The following is a 16,967-nucleotide window of genomic DNA, read 5'->3' on the forward strand; positions in this document are numbered from 1 at the left end:
TTCATATTTTAGAGGGTCGAAATTTCCGTAATCACCGAAATTTTCTTTTTTGGCTCGAACTATCACCATATGAACTATCACCTAAACCCTAAACCCTAAACCCTAAACCATATGCGCGCATCTAATCAACTACAAGCTTACATGTTAGTGCATAACCTTGCTATATCCAAAAACAAAAACAAAAATGTAATCACGTTGAAATTGAATTCAAAGTGTACCGACTTGAATCCCATTAATTTTCGTGTATATCTTGGTAATCGATAAAGAACTAGGACTACATATAGACAGACATTCAAGTATTCGCATTGCAGTCCTAGTTACATCAAGCATAATTTATTTCCCAAAAACACGAAGGGTTCCTGGAACAGTAAGTAATGTCAAATGAATTACTGGCTGACTAATGGGAGTGAATTACTTCCAGACTCAGTTGAACAATCACAGAACAAATAGGTTTTGCTGGAACCAAAACCATGACTGTACACAATGTTCATATTGAACCTCATAACACACCCAGAGTGTATTATACTCGGAGAAACAGAACACAGATCCCCATCCAGTAGAAAGCTGCTGAGAGGTGGTACCATCATGTGGCTATCTAACTCGTGTTGCTCACTTGTTGATACTACATGGGGTGGTGCTAGTTAAAAGTTGATATCTACTTCACAGAGTGTTGCTGCTGAACCTGAAATCTACTTCTACGAGTGCATGATCAAGATCAAGATCAAGTCTCGTGTGTAGGAATAGACCATCAATATAATGCCTCCGATATAAACTAGTATAGATATAGGCCAGCAATAAAAACATTCATTTCAGTGCCATTTTTGCATTTATAATCAGCATTTTCTCAATAGTACAACAGAATGATCAGTATGAATGAACACATCTCTGGTGCCTATATATAAATAATAAATAAAAAATAAAAATAAAAAAAATAAAAAATAAAAACCTAAAGCTGCTCAAGAATGTAGATTGATGGCTTAGAACTGTTCGGTCTAGTGGCATAAGTCTAAGAGGTTATGAGTCGAACTCACAGTATTGTAGCAATTAATTTGATAAAAAAAAAATGTAGGTTGATGACTAAACGAGCGCTCTCCGCATAAATCCAAAGCTTTTATGGACTAATGGTAGTGAGATGCCGCTCAAACAATCAAAATTTTTGTTCAGCAATTACTATTGAGAGATTGATCAACAGTTCAACACTCTATTCGGACAGCACCACTCGCCGATGAAATGAATTTGGGCTTCCTTATAACTTGCTGCAAGCACTGAACCATGTCACCAACCTGAAAATCATAGCAATTTTGGATCACAAGTCCACACTCACTCCCCTTCTTTACCATGTCCACATCTTGTTTCTCCCGCTTGAGCGATTCACATGATCCCTCAAATACAACTTCCCCGCTCCTAAGAAGCCTCAGGGTTGCTGATTTGGTGACAAAACCATCAACCACCCGGCATCCGGCAATCTTCACATCAGGTCCCTTAGACTTGCTCCTTCCTTTGAGTTCAAAGATACTTAGAACCTCGGCTTCCCCAGCAACCTTGGTCTCAGTAGTCCCAGGGGCCTTCTCAACTATAAAGTTCCCAATGTCCTCCAGAAGACGATAGATCACACGGTGTTGCATTATCTATGCCATTGACACAAAATCAAATTATGAATTTGAGTAAATGCAGTTTAGACTCTAATGGTGCAAGCCCAAAATTATATACAGAACAGATGTTCATTTTCTATATGGTCAATTGGAATATGTGCAAATAGATGGTCAACCTAACTTGCGACATAATAACAGAGAGAAAAGAGATTAGTACCTTAATATTGGCTCGAGCTGCAGCCAAACTGATTGAACTGGGTGGAGCCTTGATGTTAAATCCAATAATACATGCACCACAGGCTTGTGCCAAGTCCACATCAGACTGAGATAGAGGGCCAACACCAACATGTACTACATTCACAAAAACCTGGAGAAGAATTGTAGAGTTGTCAAGAACAAAGAGAGAAGATAGCCGGCAACATTGCATCAAGAGAATAATAGAAATTGTTTAGCAAATGCATTGCATATCAGAAAACATTTTCCATTGTGTACAATTCAGCAAGGACAAGAGTTTTAATAAAATAATAGATAATTCTCCTAACATTGCATGGAAACCCAGCAAAACATCAACCAAATCAACAAGTAATAATTGAACACATTACCAGGGCTGCATAGAGAGCATACAGTTATGTAATATGGCATTCAATCATTTATAATCCTGTGGCATACCTGAGGACTATTTAAACTTCCTAATGCATCAGTAACAGCTTGGACAGTACCCTGCACATCCCCTTTTACTATTATCGGCAATTCAACCCGCTTGGGTGCCTCATCTGATGGTTCTATTTCTGAATCTTCTACCCTCCCGTCAACAAGTTTCATAAGCCTATCTTTCTCGAATTTCCTTTTCCTCCCTGCACTAAGCATTCTAGCTCGCTCCTCAGATTCCACAACAATGATATCATCTCCAGCCCTCGGAAGTCCCTTCAGGCCTTCAATCTCAACTGGCATTGCAGGTGTTGCTCGCTCTGTCAATTTCCCAGCCATGTCCCTAATGGCCCTGATTCTACCCCACTCTGAGCCCACTACCACATATTTCCCACAAATTAAAGTTCCTGCTTTCACTATTGCAGTAACCAATGGACCCTTTCCCCTATCAAGTCTTGCCTCCACCACATAAGCTTGAGCTGGTCCATCAATACGAGCTTTCAGATCCATCATCTCAGCCTGGAGAAGCAAAGCCTCCTCCAAGTTATCTAATCCACTCTTCTTCATAGCCGAAACCTCAACAACCTGAACATCCCCACCCATATCCTCTAGCAGCAACCCCTCCGATGCAAGCTGGAGTCTTACTTTTTCTGCGTTAGCAGCTGGTTTATCACATTTATTGATTGCAACAACAATTGGTACTTTAGCTGCCTGAGCATGGGCCATGGCTTCAAGAGTCTGAGGCATGACCCCATCATCTGCAGCTACAACTAGCACAACTATATCTGTGACAGCAGCCCCTCTAGCTCGCATCGCACTGAATGCTGCATGACCAGGGGTGTCAAGAAATGTAATTGATGCTCCAGATGTCATGCCAACAACAAAAGCACCAACATGCTGAGTAATGCCTCCAGCTTCTTTAGCAGCCACAGATGTCTGACGTAGAGCATCCAAAAGCGAAGTTTTCCCATGGTCAACATGTCCCATTACTGTTACAACTGGAGGTCGTGGTAGAATTTCTGTACCTTCATTGAAGTGCAGCCTCCTCACGTTGACCCCAACTTCCTACAAATTAATGCACAGTCAGTAAAGTTTCTTATGGGGCCAAAATGCAGAAGATGTGTACACAGTTGCCATTGAAGGGAAATAACGTATTTGCAGAAGTAAAAGTTGCATCTGAGATGAGAACATTAAACATGTATTTCATCAAGCATAGATCTGCAATATGAAATATGGTGCTCAATGATGGGTAATGTCACACTAAACAACTAGTGTGATGAAAACTACATCTTTACCACAGAATGTTTCAGGAACAAAAAAAACACATTCCGTAGCAACATGTCATATACACAGACCAAACCCATGTGCCATCCTATCCCAAACAGTTAAGACACAAGTGGCTTTTGGAGGCAAATTTTCATGGCCAACCTAAGCCATTTCCACCTTTGGATATATTCCAATCACACTTTACCATGTTAGATTCCCTAATAAGCATATGAACAATATGTTTTTTTGTGAGATTGAAGACAGGCCACTGCTAACGAGTAAAACCCAATACTAATATGCCATGAAAGTGAAATACCATTGCAACCAGCTCTGCAATGTCAATGCTGAGAGTATCAAACTCCGAGTCGACCTTTTCCCCAACATTTGTAAGAATGGTTTGCAAAGAAGATATCGATTTTCCAGTGCGCTTAGCGAGTTCATCAATTGTAATACCTTCAAAAATCTCAATTGTCTTATCTGGCAAGGCCTTGGTAGTTCTTTGTGGTTTGGGAGGCACATATGGAGCATCAACAGGAGGCTGGGTCTTATTGTCCCTCTTCACAAACTTTTCTCTCTTGGGAGGTTTTAAACCAAGCGACTGGTCATTCTCTTTATTCCAATGATAGAATCTATGCAAGAAAGTTTCCACCAAAGAAAGGTTGCAATTAGGACATTTGTAAATGAAAAGAAAATTCTAACAAAACATTACTGCAATAGACAAGTCTAGATCCCAAGGACTCTATAAGCACACAAGCAGAAAGAAACAGTCGGGTAAAACTTACCGCTTTTGGGAGTCTTGTATCAATGTATCACCATAACCAAGCTTTCGTGACTTAAACTTAAATGAGGGCTCTGCAGCACAAAAGTAAGGATATGAGAATGGCATTATATTTTGTTAATACTTAGCATGATGTCCAATATGTAATATGCAAGCAAACCAACCCTTCTTTGGATATTGATTCGCTTCTTAATGGTAAACGAAACTATGCACAAAGATGTGGTTAAAATGATGGGAACAAGTTCTGAAAAGCCAAAGGCCACGAAAATGATCTAGATATAAAATCAGGGATTAGTTGAGGTGAATTGAAATGCAAAGAAAACTATGGGAAAATAGTATATAAGAATGAACTGATATACTGGACACGAACAAAAAAAGGTTTTCCTTAGTGCAAATTCAGTTTACCTGCCATGCACGAAACTGATCTTACTACATCATCAACTTTAGATATAGATCCTACAGCATATCTTCGTAGCCTAGTAGTCAAATCAGTATTTAGACTGGCACGTATGCCCTGCAACAAGAAATTCAGGCCAACGTTATAGACTGAAAAAACAAACCAGCCAAAACGAGACCAGACTCGTCATCAAAAATCCCTATTCACCATCATCCAAAAATTCGTAAACTTTTATCTTTCATACAGTGGGAAAGAGAATGGCTATCCTTTTTCTCCTACAAGAGTTTTGATTAACCATCCTAGCTAAGCAAACAAGATGAACAAAACAGACTGCATGTAAAAATTATAAGACAATTTAAAAATCCAAATCAGCTACTATTATTCACTTATTTGCACACTCGACTCAGAATGGAGTACAACCAAAACGACAGCACTTTCAGGAAGTATAAGAACTAAACACCACATTAAATTAGGAATCATTTGCAGACTTGAAAATACCTTTTTGCTAAGCACTCTCCACGCCATTCATAAGTGTATGCGGTCAAGAATCAACCTAATACAATCACACCATACAATGCATTAGCCACAGTGATAGAATTAAGACACTAATTACAAAATACCCCGACTGCCCTTTTCACCAATTCACATAAGATTGAATAAAGGTTGAAACTTTTCGCTTAAAATCCAATCTTTTTTATTTTTCTTCTGAAGATTAACCAACTTAGACCAAACTGAATGAAAATCAAGCTGTTTAGACGAGACAAAATCCTAAAGGAACAAAGAACAAAAGGCAATACGAAGTTGGAGTCTTCGAAGGTTATACTTACTTTTAAGGTTTAAAGAGGATAACAGGGAACACGTTGCCGGCGAAAACCAGTTTAGGTCGGTAATTTCAGCGAGAGAGATCACAGACACACTGAGAGTCATTAAAACCCAAACTCTGCTTTGGGCTGACCCGATATCTGGAGTAGGATTTTTTCGCTTAAAATCTAACGGCCCAGATTGTTTCTTCTCGTTTTGTCTCTTAAATTGTGTCCCGCAGGTGAGCAGCTCTGCTTTATTATTATTATTATTATTATTATGCAAAAGATATGAAGGGGAAGAAGTACAAGCCAATCTAAAAGGCATGGCTTCTGTTGCGTCTTGGCATCCTCTGTTCCTTCGACCTCGCACATCCCATTTCACCACGACCTCCTACAACACAGGTGAAGCTCTCAGCTCATCTCCACTGTCCATCTTTCATGTTACCATTGACAGGTCAAACTTCACTAATAAGCTACCTTCTTCGTGCTTGTTTCACTTTCTTTAGGCACCGCCATATGTAGAAAGAGCTATCTGCAATGTTGCAACAACAAAGAACAAGAACCACAACCAGAACAAGAAGAAAAATCGGTGTATGTAACTTTAGAGCATTAATGGAAATAAATGGAAGCTTTTGCTTATTGGTTCTTACTGATATACTTGTTTTTTTGCTTCATTTCCAGTTTTGGGATGCAATGCCAAGCCAAGAGAAGACAAGTTTTGCTTGGGACTACTTTTGCTGCATTTTCTTTTCCGGAAATTTATTCCAACATTGCATTGGCCGAGAATGGTAATAAATAAATAACAATTTATTCCTCATTTTCATATCGAAAGCATTTTGATTCTTCATACTTTGGAGTTGAACTTATAGTTTATGTTGCAGACGATTTTCGTGTTTTCACCGATGATGTCAACAAGTTCCAGATATCAATTCCCCTAGGTGAATGCCCACTCTCAATATCCATGTACTACTACAAATTAGATTAGTTGAATTATAATGAGGAGGCACTGATGAATGCTTTGGTCTTTGTTTATGGAGACTGGCAAGTAGGCGCAGGGGAACCAAGTGGGTTCAAGTCAGTTACTGCTTTTTACCCGGAAGAGGGATCTAGCTCAAGTGTGTATTCTTTCTTCTATAATCTCAAGCTTGTTACTTTTGGCTCAAGTAGTACTTCATATTGGGTTCCTGAATGTGTCATTGCATGAATTACGATTGCTTCATGCTTCAGTTAGTGTCGTAATCACGGGGCTTGGTCCGGATTTTACGAAGATGGAATCCTTTGGCAAAGTTGACGAATTCGCTGAGACTCTGGTAGGCTCGTAATATCAGAATCTATGTTATGTTTCTTTCTTCCATCAGAATTGAGAAGTGGCTTAGCTTGCTAATGTGATCCTATATTTCAAAGGTCAGTGGACTAGATAGGAGCTGGCAAAGGACAGCAGGAGTTGCAGCAAAACTCATAGATTGCAAATCATCTAAAGGGATTTACTACATTGAGTATTCGCTACAGAAACCTGGTGAAAGTATCAAGCACCTCTATTCAGCTCTTGGGATGGCAAACAACGGCTGGTACAACAGACTATATACCGTCACTGGCCAGGTATGGTTTCCACAACTACCATTGTTCTTTACAACTACTCTCATACGTTAACTGCCTCACATGCTAGAGAGAGAGAAATGCAGTTCCACTTTAAGATTCTTTCTCTTATAAATGTTAGCGGTTATACATACAAAGATTGAATGGTGACAGTGGAATATTTTCTGCAGTTTGGAGAGGAGGAAGCGGATAAATACAGATCCAAAATTGAGAAGGTTAGCTTAACTCAAGATTTTCTGTAGGATTTTCTTGACAAAGAAAAATCTCATATTAATATAGAATAAAAGACCTTTAGACAGTCCAGGGTGATACGTGGAACTGACTTCTGATTTAAAGAAAGTTCAATTCATGTTTATTGGGTTTTGCAGGCTGTAAAATCCTTCAAGTTCATATGATAAACAACCTCCAGAGGGGCAGAGTTTGAATTGTGAACTACGGTTTACCAATTTTGATTGGGTCAGTTGTACACAAATTTTTCATCGTAATCTAATGTAATACATTTGAATCAAACAGCTGCTGAGAAGAGATTATGCAGATTGTGTAAATAACCACAGATTTGTGTAAATAACATTGCAGCAGCACCTTATAAAAGTTGGAAATCATAGAAACTTTGTTATGAATACTAGTTGTGCTATTATGAAAGCTTCTCGTTTCTTTTACAAAAAAGGAAAGAAGAATACATATATACATATATATATATATATATCAGAAAATATATATATATATATATATTCATATATTCCAGTGTAAATCAAACCAATAACCAGACCACACCTAAACGAGTACAAAACGCAATGGACTACATGGGTACTTTTCTTATTATTCAAACTGAGAAACTGTCTTCGGGAACACATTCCAATTTCTCATAACTAACCAGTTCACTAGCTAGCTAGTCTTTATTTCCACTTTCTTCGTATAGTCGTTAACAGCATCGACAATCGTCTCCTCTAATGGCCTATACTTCCAACCAAGTTTCTGCAATTTCTCTGAAGTGATCTTTATGTCTTCATTTACTTCAATGATTCTGTCATGTTTATGCAAAAACCTAATTAACTGATCATTATAATCTAACAAAAAGAGAAAGAGGAATGACAAATGACTGATTGCTTTGAATGAATACTTGTTTAATAACACCAATTGGAGCTTGATCGATTACCTTTTGGGATAGTTATAATTTGGATACAAGCCCTTCAACATCTTCACCAAAGATTGCACATTTATCACATAAGATGTACAAATGTATCTGCCTCCTGCTTCTGGCTTTTTATATGCCAGAAGTAGTGCTTCAGCTACATCACGCACATCGACAACAGGACGAACACGGTTCTCAACAGATTCGAGTCCATCTAATCATATGAAATTAAAACAGAAATAAATTAATAAAAAGGAAATAAAGGATGAGTTATTCATTAACCTAGCACATTTAAACATAATGTGCATCCACACACTGTACTACTATTAGAGTAATTTCTCTCGGAGGCAATAGGCACTAGAAGCAGAAAAGTAAAAGAAAACAGAAGAAGGATGAAACGGAAGGAGTAACCTTTCAGAAGAGACATCAGCACCAAGTTACTTGAATTTACTGTTGATTGCAGCATTGGACCAAAAACAAAGGAAGGGCAAACTGTTATGATTCTCGGTTCACTTTTCTTTGCATACTCCAAAGCTTCAGTTTCTGCCATTGTCTTGGCAAGACAATAGTTGCCAAAGTTTGTCTGTAATGTGTTCATTAGACCATAACGAGATAAACCAGTTGAAAAATGAAATTGAAGATCAATGTAATTCGAATGTCAAATAAATAAACTTCAGGAGAACTAGCATTGTTATTATACCTTAGCTCTCTTGCAATACTCAGGGTCAGACCGACACTCTTCATCCATAGGTTGATCCTTGGGCCATTTCGGGTTGTATACAACAGCACCAGCAGATGACACGACCACAACCCTCTTTACTTTTGCCTTGATACATGCATCTAGTACATTCCGTGTGCCCCTCAGAGCAGGTTCGATAAATTCTCCCTGCATAAAAATTAGATATTTCACCCATTATTCAGTTAAGTTTGTTGGAATTAATTTGAAAACTAGATAGGGTATTGGCTAAAACTCGGTCTAGATTTTGGCCTTGTAAACTCAAGGTACAGTGATGGATACTAAAACAGCCAAATCATTTAGGATACTTATGATCGATAGAGTAAAAGTCTTGCATAGCAACTTATATGCATTCACTATTCAATTGTGAGAAGACATATAGACATGTTCAACACTGCCTATTTATCATGCTATATGTTATGTTTTCGCTTCATTCGATCATGCATAAGTTGAACCTGCATCTATGTATCTAGAGGACATAGGCATCTATGCATAATGTTAAAGTCTGCAGGGTCGAAATGAACAAAATCTTGCCTCATCATGGAAAACGGAATTTTCGTCGGAAGGAACAGAGGAGGCAACATGGAAAACACCAGAACACCCAGAAATGGCAGCACAAAGACCTTCAAAGTCGAACAAGTCTGCCTTGAACAGTTGCAAATTCTCAGAAGCGTTTACCAACTTCTTCAAATGACCATTCTTCTCATTACCTGCAACAAGTTTTGATGAGAATCAAGTGCGATCGTATATCATTACATATCGAAAACGAGACAGAAAAGAAGACGGAAAATAATTACATGGGTCTCTAGCAGTGCCATGAACTTTGTAGCCCTCAGAGAGAAGCAACTTGGTGACCCAAGATGCCACAAAGCCTCCAGCTCCAGTTACACACACCGTTTCTTTCTCTCCCATTGTTAGCAAACATGAACAAGATCTGTTCTGAAAGTTTGGAACTTGTTGAAGACTTTAGGCAGTGGAAGACTGGAAGGCGACAATAGATGACATGTTTGTTTTGTCAGGTGAATTGTTCAAGGAGGGAATGCGTGACAAGTCTCAGGCATGCACAAAGCCTTTTCAACACTTGGGACGTTTCTTCTCGTGCCCTTATTATTCAGGTGAATTATTCATGTTTTCCGATGATGCCTTTATTATTCATTAAATATTTCTATTTAAGAAGAATTAAAATAGATATTTGTCTAAGAGAAAAATTCATTATATATTATGATTTCTAATCTGCTGTTGTTTTTTTTAAATGAAATAGACGATTCTGTTCAGAGTTAGGGTTTGCTTGGTGTGTCGTTGATTCAAATTTTGATCTTCATGATTTTTGCTAGAAAACAAGGTCCTATTCTTGGTTCTACACTTCTACTTCATGTTTCTGCTGATTACAATGTCTGTTAGGATTTGTGATGCTTGTCATCATTTGATATAGATATGAAGCCAGAACGCCGACTCCTGGAAATATATTTTTCTGTCACTGTTCTCTCTAGTCATTGCAGTTAGGCTCAAGAAATGGTTAGAGCTCTGGTTTATTGAATTCGAAAATCAGTTCTAAGTTAAGGTTATCGTTGGTGATATGGATAGCAATGAAACATTTGTAATGTAGAAGAGAAGTGCAAATGGCATAACCATCAAAGGGGAAATCATCTCCAAAGAAAAAGAAAATCTCATTTCTAGGTAATCTGTTGGTATACGAGTTATTGTAGCGGTTAGGCATACAAAGATTGAATGGTGACGGTGGAATATTTTCTGCAGTTTGGAGGAGGAATCAGATATGATACATCAAATAGTTTCTGGAGGTTTTGATGAAGTAAACAAATGTCTCTAATATATTAAAGTAATTAAACAAATGAACTAGGCATTCTTCAAAGCAGAAGTTTGCTAGACAAGTTGCTGTATCACTACACAAATCGTTTGTTCCAATTGAATAGAATGTGCCTGAAGCTTCTCTCCTTTGAAGTCAGGCACTCAAAGCTATCTAGATTACAATTCAGTTTCAAATGAAAACATTAGCACTACTATGCACAAACTCAATGAACTTACAAATATGATGGACCCACCGAGGGACCAATAAAACACCAGAGACTATAGACCTAAATGCTGGCACAAGTCTATAAAAGAATCATATGTTGACTCTTGCGTGTTTTTTACCGAGTTTTATTACTATATGGCTGCCAGAAACCTGATTCCAGCACCCACCAATCCACAACCTGCTACTTGTCTTAAGTAACAAAGTAATGATGGTTTAGATACGCTGAGGAAGCATCCTCAATAGAATAGCAGCCTTCCTTCTCTGCTATCTGGAGTGACTCCGCCATCTGAGTTCTCTGGTGCGCATGATATGAATGACCTGCAAAAAAAAAAAAAAAAAAAAAGACATACAAGTATAAGACCAAGGCAATAAAAATTTGAAATCAGGGATGCCACGTCTTGCATTCATAACTGAAATTTGAACTGAAAACAAATACAGATCAGCACATAATGTAAACCAATCAGAAAATACACATTATTAATATACAGACCATAAAAAAAAAAAAAAATACACACAAATGCTTCTGTAAGAGACATGTATTCATTAAGCACAGAAGAAGAGTGATACCTACTAGATAGGAAAACGATTAAAATTTGACATTGTAGATTTAAAATAAAAAAGTAAAGCCATCTATAATCATCCTACTAATATACCTAGAGGTTGACCACCTAGACTACTAGTAAGTAGTACAATATAATTTTTGAGCAATGTAATCTCATACTTTTGTAAGTTTGTTGCCACAACTTCAGATAAAACCACTTGTTACCTTTATATGGTTATTGATAAAAGACCACTTGACCTCAGCCAGCCATCAAAGGTGACACCACAAAAGTACAGATAATATAACTAATTCAGCTAGCCCTCTAATATGAGTTAACTGCCATAGCTTAACCTTGTACATCTGAAAGCATATGACCAAATAACCTTACCTCTAGAATGCAAAATAAGAAATTGCAAGGCTAGATCTGTAGTCCACCACCTAAGTAGCAGTTCTGCTGCTCTTAGTCCTGCTGCAGTCAAAGAGTACCTGCAAGGATATTAAACAAAACAAATTATAACAATCTCATACCATCAGACCAAACTCTAATCGCAGATACCTACACGTTTTTCTTTTCTTTTTAATCTCCAGAATAAGTGGAAGACAGATAAAACCTCAACCAATCCCTCACCCCACTATTATTTCAGAATCACTCTGGTAGAAAGAGCAATTTAGGAAAAGTGGTTGTACTGCAAACTCACTGTCATACCTGATAAAAGCTACAAAGCTATCTTCACGTTTCAATCAGAAGACCTGGACAGGAAGACAGCTTGTCATTTGATAATTTTCAGCTGATTCTCATATATTTTTCTATTACATAAATTCAGAATCTAAAAATCTACGACTTCCAGTATATGAGCGCGTTGAAGGAGGAAAAAAAGCCTAATTCATTGCTATATTAGATCACTCTTTCCTGGCTAAGTGAAGACAGCAACCTCTTAATGCTGTCTGCAGACAGGATGAGCGTAGTAGATAAAAATAAATAAAATAACAAGGGTCACAACTAAGATTACACATCATTATCTGTCATATTCTTAGGTAATGTGATCATGGCAGAGTGTCAAGCCTCAGATATTCTGATTTCACATAAACTATGTCATAGACTAGGAGAATGATCAGTGGATAAAGTTTCACCACAATTCTAAAAAGAAAAAGACAAAATTTAGGGACAAATGTGTACCTGCGGAATATGGTGCTTGAATTGTAGGGACTGGTGTTGTTGTTACTGCATTAACACCGGGTACAAATGGGATCATCTGCTGAGCAGGCATTGCATATCTGTGTACTGTTGGATAACCCTGACCACCGGGGATGGTTTGACCCAGTTGTGCATAAGAATACACAGGATTAACTGTCCCTGGAACTCCATATATCGGAACATATTGCTGACCCGCGTAAGAATTGTGAGCACCCTACCAGAAATATAATGATGAAAAATTTAGGGATCATAGATTTGAAAACAAATATAATATAATATCCCTACTCATAAATTTATAACATGTCATCAAACGTATTACAGATAAATATAACACAACACATCAGCCTGATAATGCAAGCATACCTGTGAATAAACATACTCTGGCCCATAAGTTGCATAGCTGCAGGGAGAAAACAGCCATCAATATTTATAGTTTAATAAATATCACACAAAGAACTCGTACAAGTTGATGTTTGCATGAGAAGTGTAAATACAGTTATATCACTTATATGCATGAGATTGTAAGGAAATTATAACACAGGCAGCAGTATTTTTAACAATGCAAGATCCATGATTTCAAACTGAAGTTGAAATGGTTACACACATTGAGCAACCTCCTGTCTGAGATAGATCAATAAAAAGGGGAGACTAAAAAACCATTTATTGGTCCTACTTAAACATGTCTTGAGTCTGCATGTTCAATAAAATCGCTTTGGGAGTATCTCCTTTTAGACCACTTTTCCATTGCCTCTGATTACCAATCACACCCTGTCACATCATTGTAGTTTGCACAAACAAGCCCGTAATCCTAAGGGAATGAGGAATAATGATAAACTACATGACAGTGACTGCTGTATAAGGCACATGCCACACACAAATGCGAAGAAGAAATATATTTACAGAGAAGATTACCAGAATTAGTTGAGATGGTTTTTCACCATTGATTCCACTGTCAACCAAATCAATATTGAATTCTGACAACATATGTACTGAATAAGTGGACAACCAACTAATAATACACACAAGACATCAATTTTTTTGGCTATCACCTAATCTTTTAAAGTTTGATTAAAATAGGTGACACCTTAAGATCATAGAAGTATATGTAATGCAGTAGCTACGGCTTTGTTAGAAATGAAACCACCTCTTCCGAAGTCCGAAGACTAAGTTTATTAACCCAAGAGAACATCTAGAGAATAACCTCTTTGGCCAACTTTAATCCAAAGAGAAGTATCTGTAGTAGAAGGCATTTTCTCTCTCTTCCTTCAACACTCTCCACATTTTACACTCTCTAGAACTATAGCAGCCATAACCATATTTTGTTATTAGATTTATTCAATCCTATACAAATTTAAATATAATCTTCAGAAACATTCACATTCTGGGGAATCAGCATCGGAGAAATGAGATGCTTAGATGACATAAACATAAACCTAAAGTATATATTGCCAAAAAAAGTTGAAAAGAAAAATCAAAACAACGTAAGTCTGCACCAATCACATAATCCTATAAGCATTGCAATGTGATTTATCAAATGGTAACAGATCATTAAACATGTGACAGAGCAATGACATCTATGTATCAATGAATGAGAAAGAAACAATAAACAAGATCCGGTTTTAATTGAACCAAAATTGTTCTTAAACTTTGAACTCAGTATTGACTGCTCAGAATATATCTAATGAAGACTATCCTCTATGAGTGCAACTTACCCATAAGGAGGAAACATCATCGGTTGTTGATAATTGTATGGAAGAGGTTGCTGGTAGCCATATGCTCCGACGTAAGCCCCACGAGTAGCTTGCATGCTTCCAATGTATGGAGAAGCTGGTCCGGTACGTACTGTAAGTAACAAATGCAAACAGAAAACTATTAAAACTTGGGTACTTGGACAGAAACTTGACTCAAATGGACAAATGTGCATGCAACAAAGGTTAACACTACATGCTGAAAGAAATCAATCATCAACACAGTTGTATTTTCTCCAACTCCAGTAACTCATTTAAACAGACACAATGCGGCACACAGGTAAGACATCGATAACACAATCATCAACCACACAAAGCAGTACATGTAAAAATCTGGCTACAAATGCGAAAATACAAAGAATGAGTTCCTAAATGCACTACCGTAACTCATAGGCGGCCGAGGGCGCCGGAGCGAAGCCAGATTACAATTGGCGCGGCGGCCGTCAATAACTGGAGTAGGATCAGCACACGCCCTTGCAGCAGCCTCTGGCTCCTGGAAAGTCACCTAAATAAACATACAACACTTCATTGAACAACTCAACTCAATCGAAGCGAAAAGCCTCCATTGATTCATCAATTTCCACAGCTAAATCAGCGCTCAGTGAGCTAGGTGATCAAGATTGAATAAGAATAGAAAAGAATCGAAAGACTCACGAAACCATAGCCCTTGGATCGGCCGGTGTTCTTGTCAGAAATGACGACGGCCTCAAGAATCTGGCCGAACTGCTCGAAGTAGCGGCCCATGGTGTCGCTCTGCGTCTCCCAGGCGAGGCCGCCGACGAAGAGCTTGGTGTAGGTGGTGTCGCCGAAGGGGGAGGAGTTGATGAAGTGGAATCCGGAGGCGCCGGAGCTCGAGCTGGAGACGGAGTTCCGGCCCGGAAGAGGCTGGTAGGCCATCGGAATCGGAGGTCGGTGGTGGTGGTGAAGTTGACAGTGAGGACTACTAGGGCTTAATGAACACAGAGTCTCTGTTTTCTCTGCTGGTTGAAATAAAGCTAGTGAGAGAGAATGTTTTTTTTTTTTTCTATTTAATTTGTAATTTGTTGTTTGGAAATTTTAGGGGAGAAACGGAAAGTCGAAACGATTGAGTGAGTGGGGCCCACCTGCCTCCCCCCATGCTCCTGCTCTGGTTTGTCCTCAAACCCTGGTTAGATTAGCTATACGCGGGACTCACGCGGATTGGTTGGATTTTTACCTCCTTCTACCGTCCTCCGTTTAAAGGTATTTTTTTAATTTTGTAAATTGATTTCATTGACGTCCTGACGAGTACAATCGTTTAGAATGACATGGAGAAGTAACAATTTTGCTTTGTGGTGGCCGCGGCAGTGAACCAAGTAGCTGGAGACTTGACCACGTTTAGTTTCATCTACAAAATTTGGTGGACTTCAAGGTAGTATATGCACCTTGTAAGTTGAATAGGATAGCTCATACTACTGCTAGAAAAGCCCTATGTAATAGAGATAGCCAGCATTGGTTTGGTGCTGCTCTTGCTCCATAATTTTTGAAGTCTTAGGGCAACTCCAATGGTGGAGTTAAAAACCAAGATCAGCCCTTGGAATAAAAAAAATAAAAATAAAAAATTATCTTGAACGATAGAAAAGACTATGTGCTGATCTTAAAAGTATAGCCTCAAGTGTTATCTCAAAGTCTTATATTCAGAACTTTTCCAAGACCAACCCTACCCCACATGCATCAATTTTTTATTTATTGCAGACACCTCATATGATATAATATTTCATTGTTTGAATAGTAAGAATATCAGCTTTATATAACACCTCATTGTTAGAGATGAGAAATTAGTGAAATATGAAAAATACCACAAGGGGGTGCTAAAATGAGAATAGCACATTTGATTAGCACTTATTGTTAAAGTTGCCCTTAGAGCCACTACTAGCAAAACTAATTAAACTACTCACAGATTAATATCGGTGTGAAATGCCTCTTGTAATCTCCAGATTATGGAATGTGTATAGGATGACTACATGTAGTTATATGAGCAATGTCGAAATATGCATGAATTTTTTACGAATGGCCGCTAACGAATTCAGCTTTTATTTTCATTTCAATCTCGCTTCTGTGTTTTTGAGAAAGCTCTTTATAGTTCTATTTAATTCTGTTATTATGAAAGCTTTCCTCTTTTACATAAGTTCATACTCATATATTCCGGAGTAAATCAAACCCAAAGGATTACAGCAATACTATAGTGTCCTTATAATTCAAGTTGAGAAACTGTTTATGGGAACACATTCCAATTTCTCAAAACTAGTTACACTAGCTAGCTAGTTTTTATTAGATTCGGCTCCTCTAAAGTTAATAAATTGTAAAGTTAGTAAAGTTCATAAAATCTAGACTCTTTATATAATCTAAGGATTCCAGACATTATCCATCACCCTTGAATCAATTTAATCTAAACCATGGTTAACTTGGGTTAAGTGTCTTATATATATATAAGGAAAGTACTAATGTGTGTGTGTGTGTGTATATATATATATATATATATATA

The 16,967-nt window shown here is 37.9% G+C and overlaps 4 protein-coding genes across 4 annotated transcripts; 1 reads left to right on the plus strand and 3 right to left on the minus strand.

Moving 5' to 3' along the window:
• Nucleotides 1–1,078: 1,078 nt before the first annotated feature.
• LOC101313988 (translation initiation factor IF-2-like) lies at nt 1,079–5,582 on the minus strand. Its single transcript, XM_004300052.1, has 8 exons — nt 5,509–5,582; nt 5,180–5,234; nt 4,690–4,798; nt 4,289–4,358; nt 3,823–4,135; nt 2,262–3,305; nt 1,810–1,959; nt 1,079–1,628 (listed from the first exon to the last, which is right to left on the minus strand). The coding sequence occupies exons 2-8, from the start codon at nt 5,204–5,206 to the stop codon at nt 1,194–1,196; spliced, it is 2,148 nt and encodes a 715-aa protein (XP_004300100.1). The 5' UTR covers nt 5,207–5,234; nt 5,509–5,582; the 3' UTR covers nt 1,079–1,193.
• A 225-nt stretch (nt 5,583–5,807) lies between these two features.
• LOC101302662 (psbP domain-containing protein 3, chloroplastic-like) lies at nt 5,808–7,585 on the plus strand. The gene is made up of 9 exons (XM_004301567.1): nt 5,808–5,886; nt 5,991–6,075; nt 6,166–6,272; nt 6,366–6,422; nt 6,522–6,599; nt 6,712–6,794; nt 6,889–7,083; nt 7,251–7,295; nt 7,449–7,585. Exons 1-9 carry the CDS (start codon nt 5,808–5,810, stop codon nt 7,473–7,475), a joined length of 756 nt encoding a protein of 251 aa, XP_004301615.1. The 3' UTR covers nt 7,476–7,585.
• A 380-nt stretch (nt 7,586–7,965) lies between these two features.
• On the minus strand, nt 7,966–9,891 carry LOC101302947 (cinnamoyl-CoA reductase 2-like). The gene is made up of 6 exons (XM_004301568.1): nt 9,746–9,891; nt 9,483–9,658; nt 8,913–9,098; nt 8,624–8,795; nt 8,237–8,426; nt 7,966–8,104 (listed from the first exon to the last, which is right to left on the minus strand). The coding sequence occupies exons 1-6, from the start codon at nt 9,858–9,860 to the stop codon at nt 7,966–7,968; spliced, it is 978 nt and encodes a 325-aa protein (XP_004301616.1). The 5' UTR covers nt 9,861–9,891.
• Nucleotides 9,892–10,755: 864 nt separating this feature from the next.
• LOC101315435 (RNA-binding protein squid-like) lies at nt 10,756–15,507 on the minus strand. The gene is made up of 8 exons (XM_004300057.1): nt 15,119–15,507; nt 14,846–14,969; nt 14,429–14,558; nt 13,080–13,116; nt 12,699–12,930; nt 12,228–12,271; nt 11,910–12,007; nt 10,756–11,298 (listed from the first exon to the last, which is right to left on the minus strand). Exons 1-6 carry the CDS (start codon nt 15,359–15,361, stop codon nt 12,252–12,254), a joined length of 786 nt encoding a protein of 261 aa, XP_004300105.1. The 5' UTR covers nt 15,362–15,507; the 3' UTR covers nt 10,756–11,298; nt 11,910–12,007; nt 12,228–12,251.
• Between the last annotated feature and the right edge of the window lie 1,460 nt (nt 15,508–16,967).

Source organism: Fragaria vesca, linkage group LG5, assembly GCF_000184155.1.
Source record: "Fragaria vesca subsp. vesca linkage group LG5, FraVesHawaii_1.0, whole genome shotgun sequence".
NCBI lineage: Eukaryota > Viridiplantae > Streptophyta > Magnoliopsida > Rosales > Rosaceae > Fragaria > Fragaria vesca.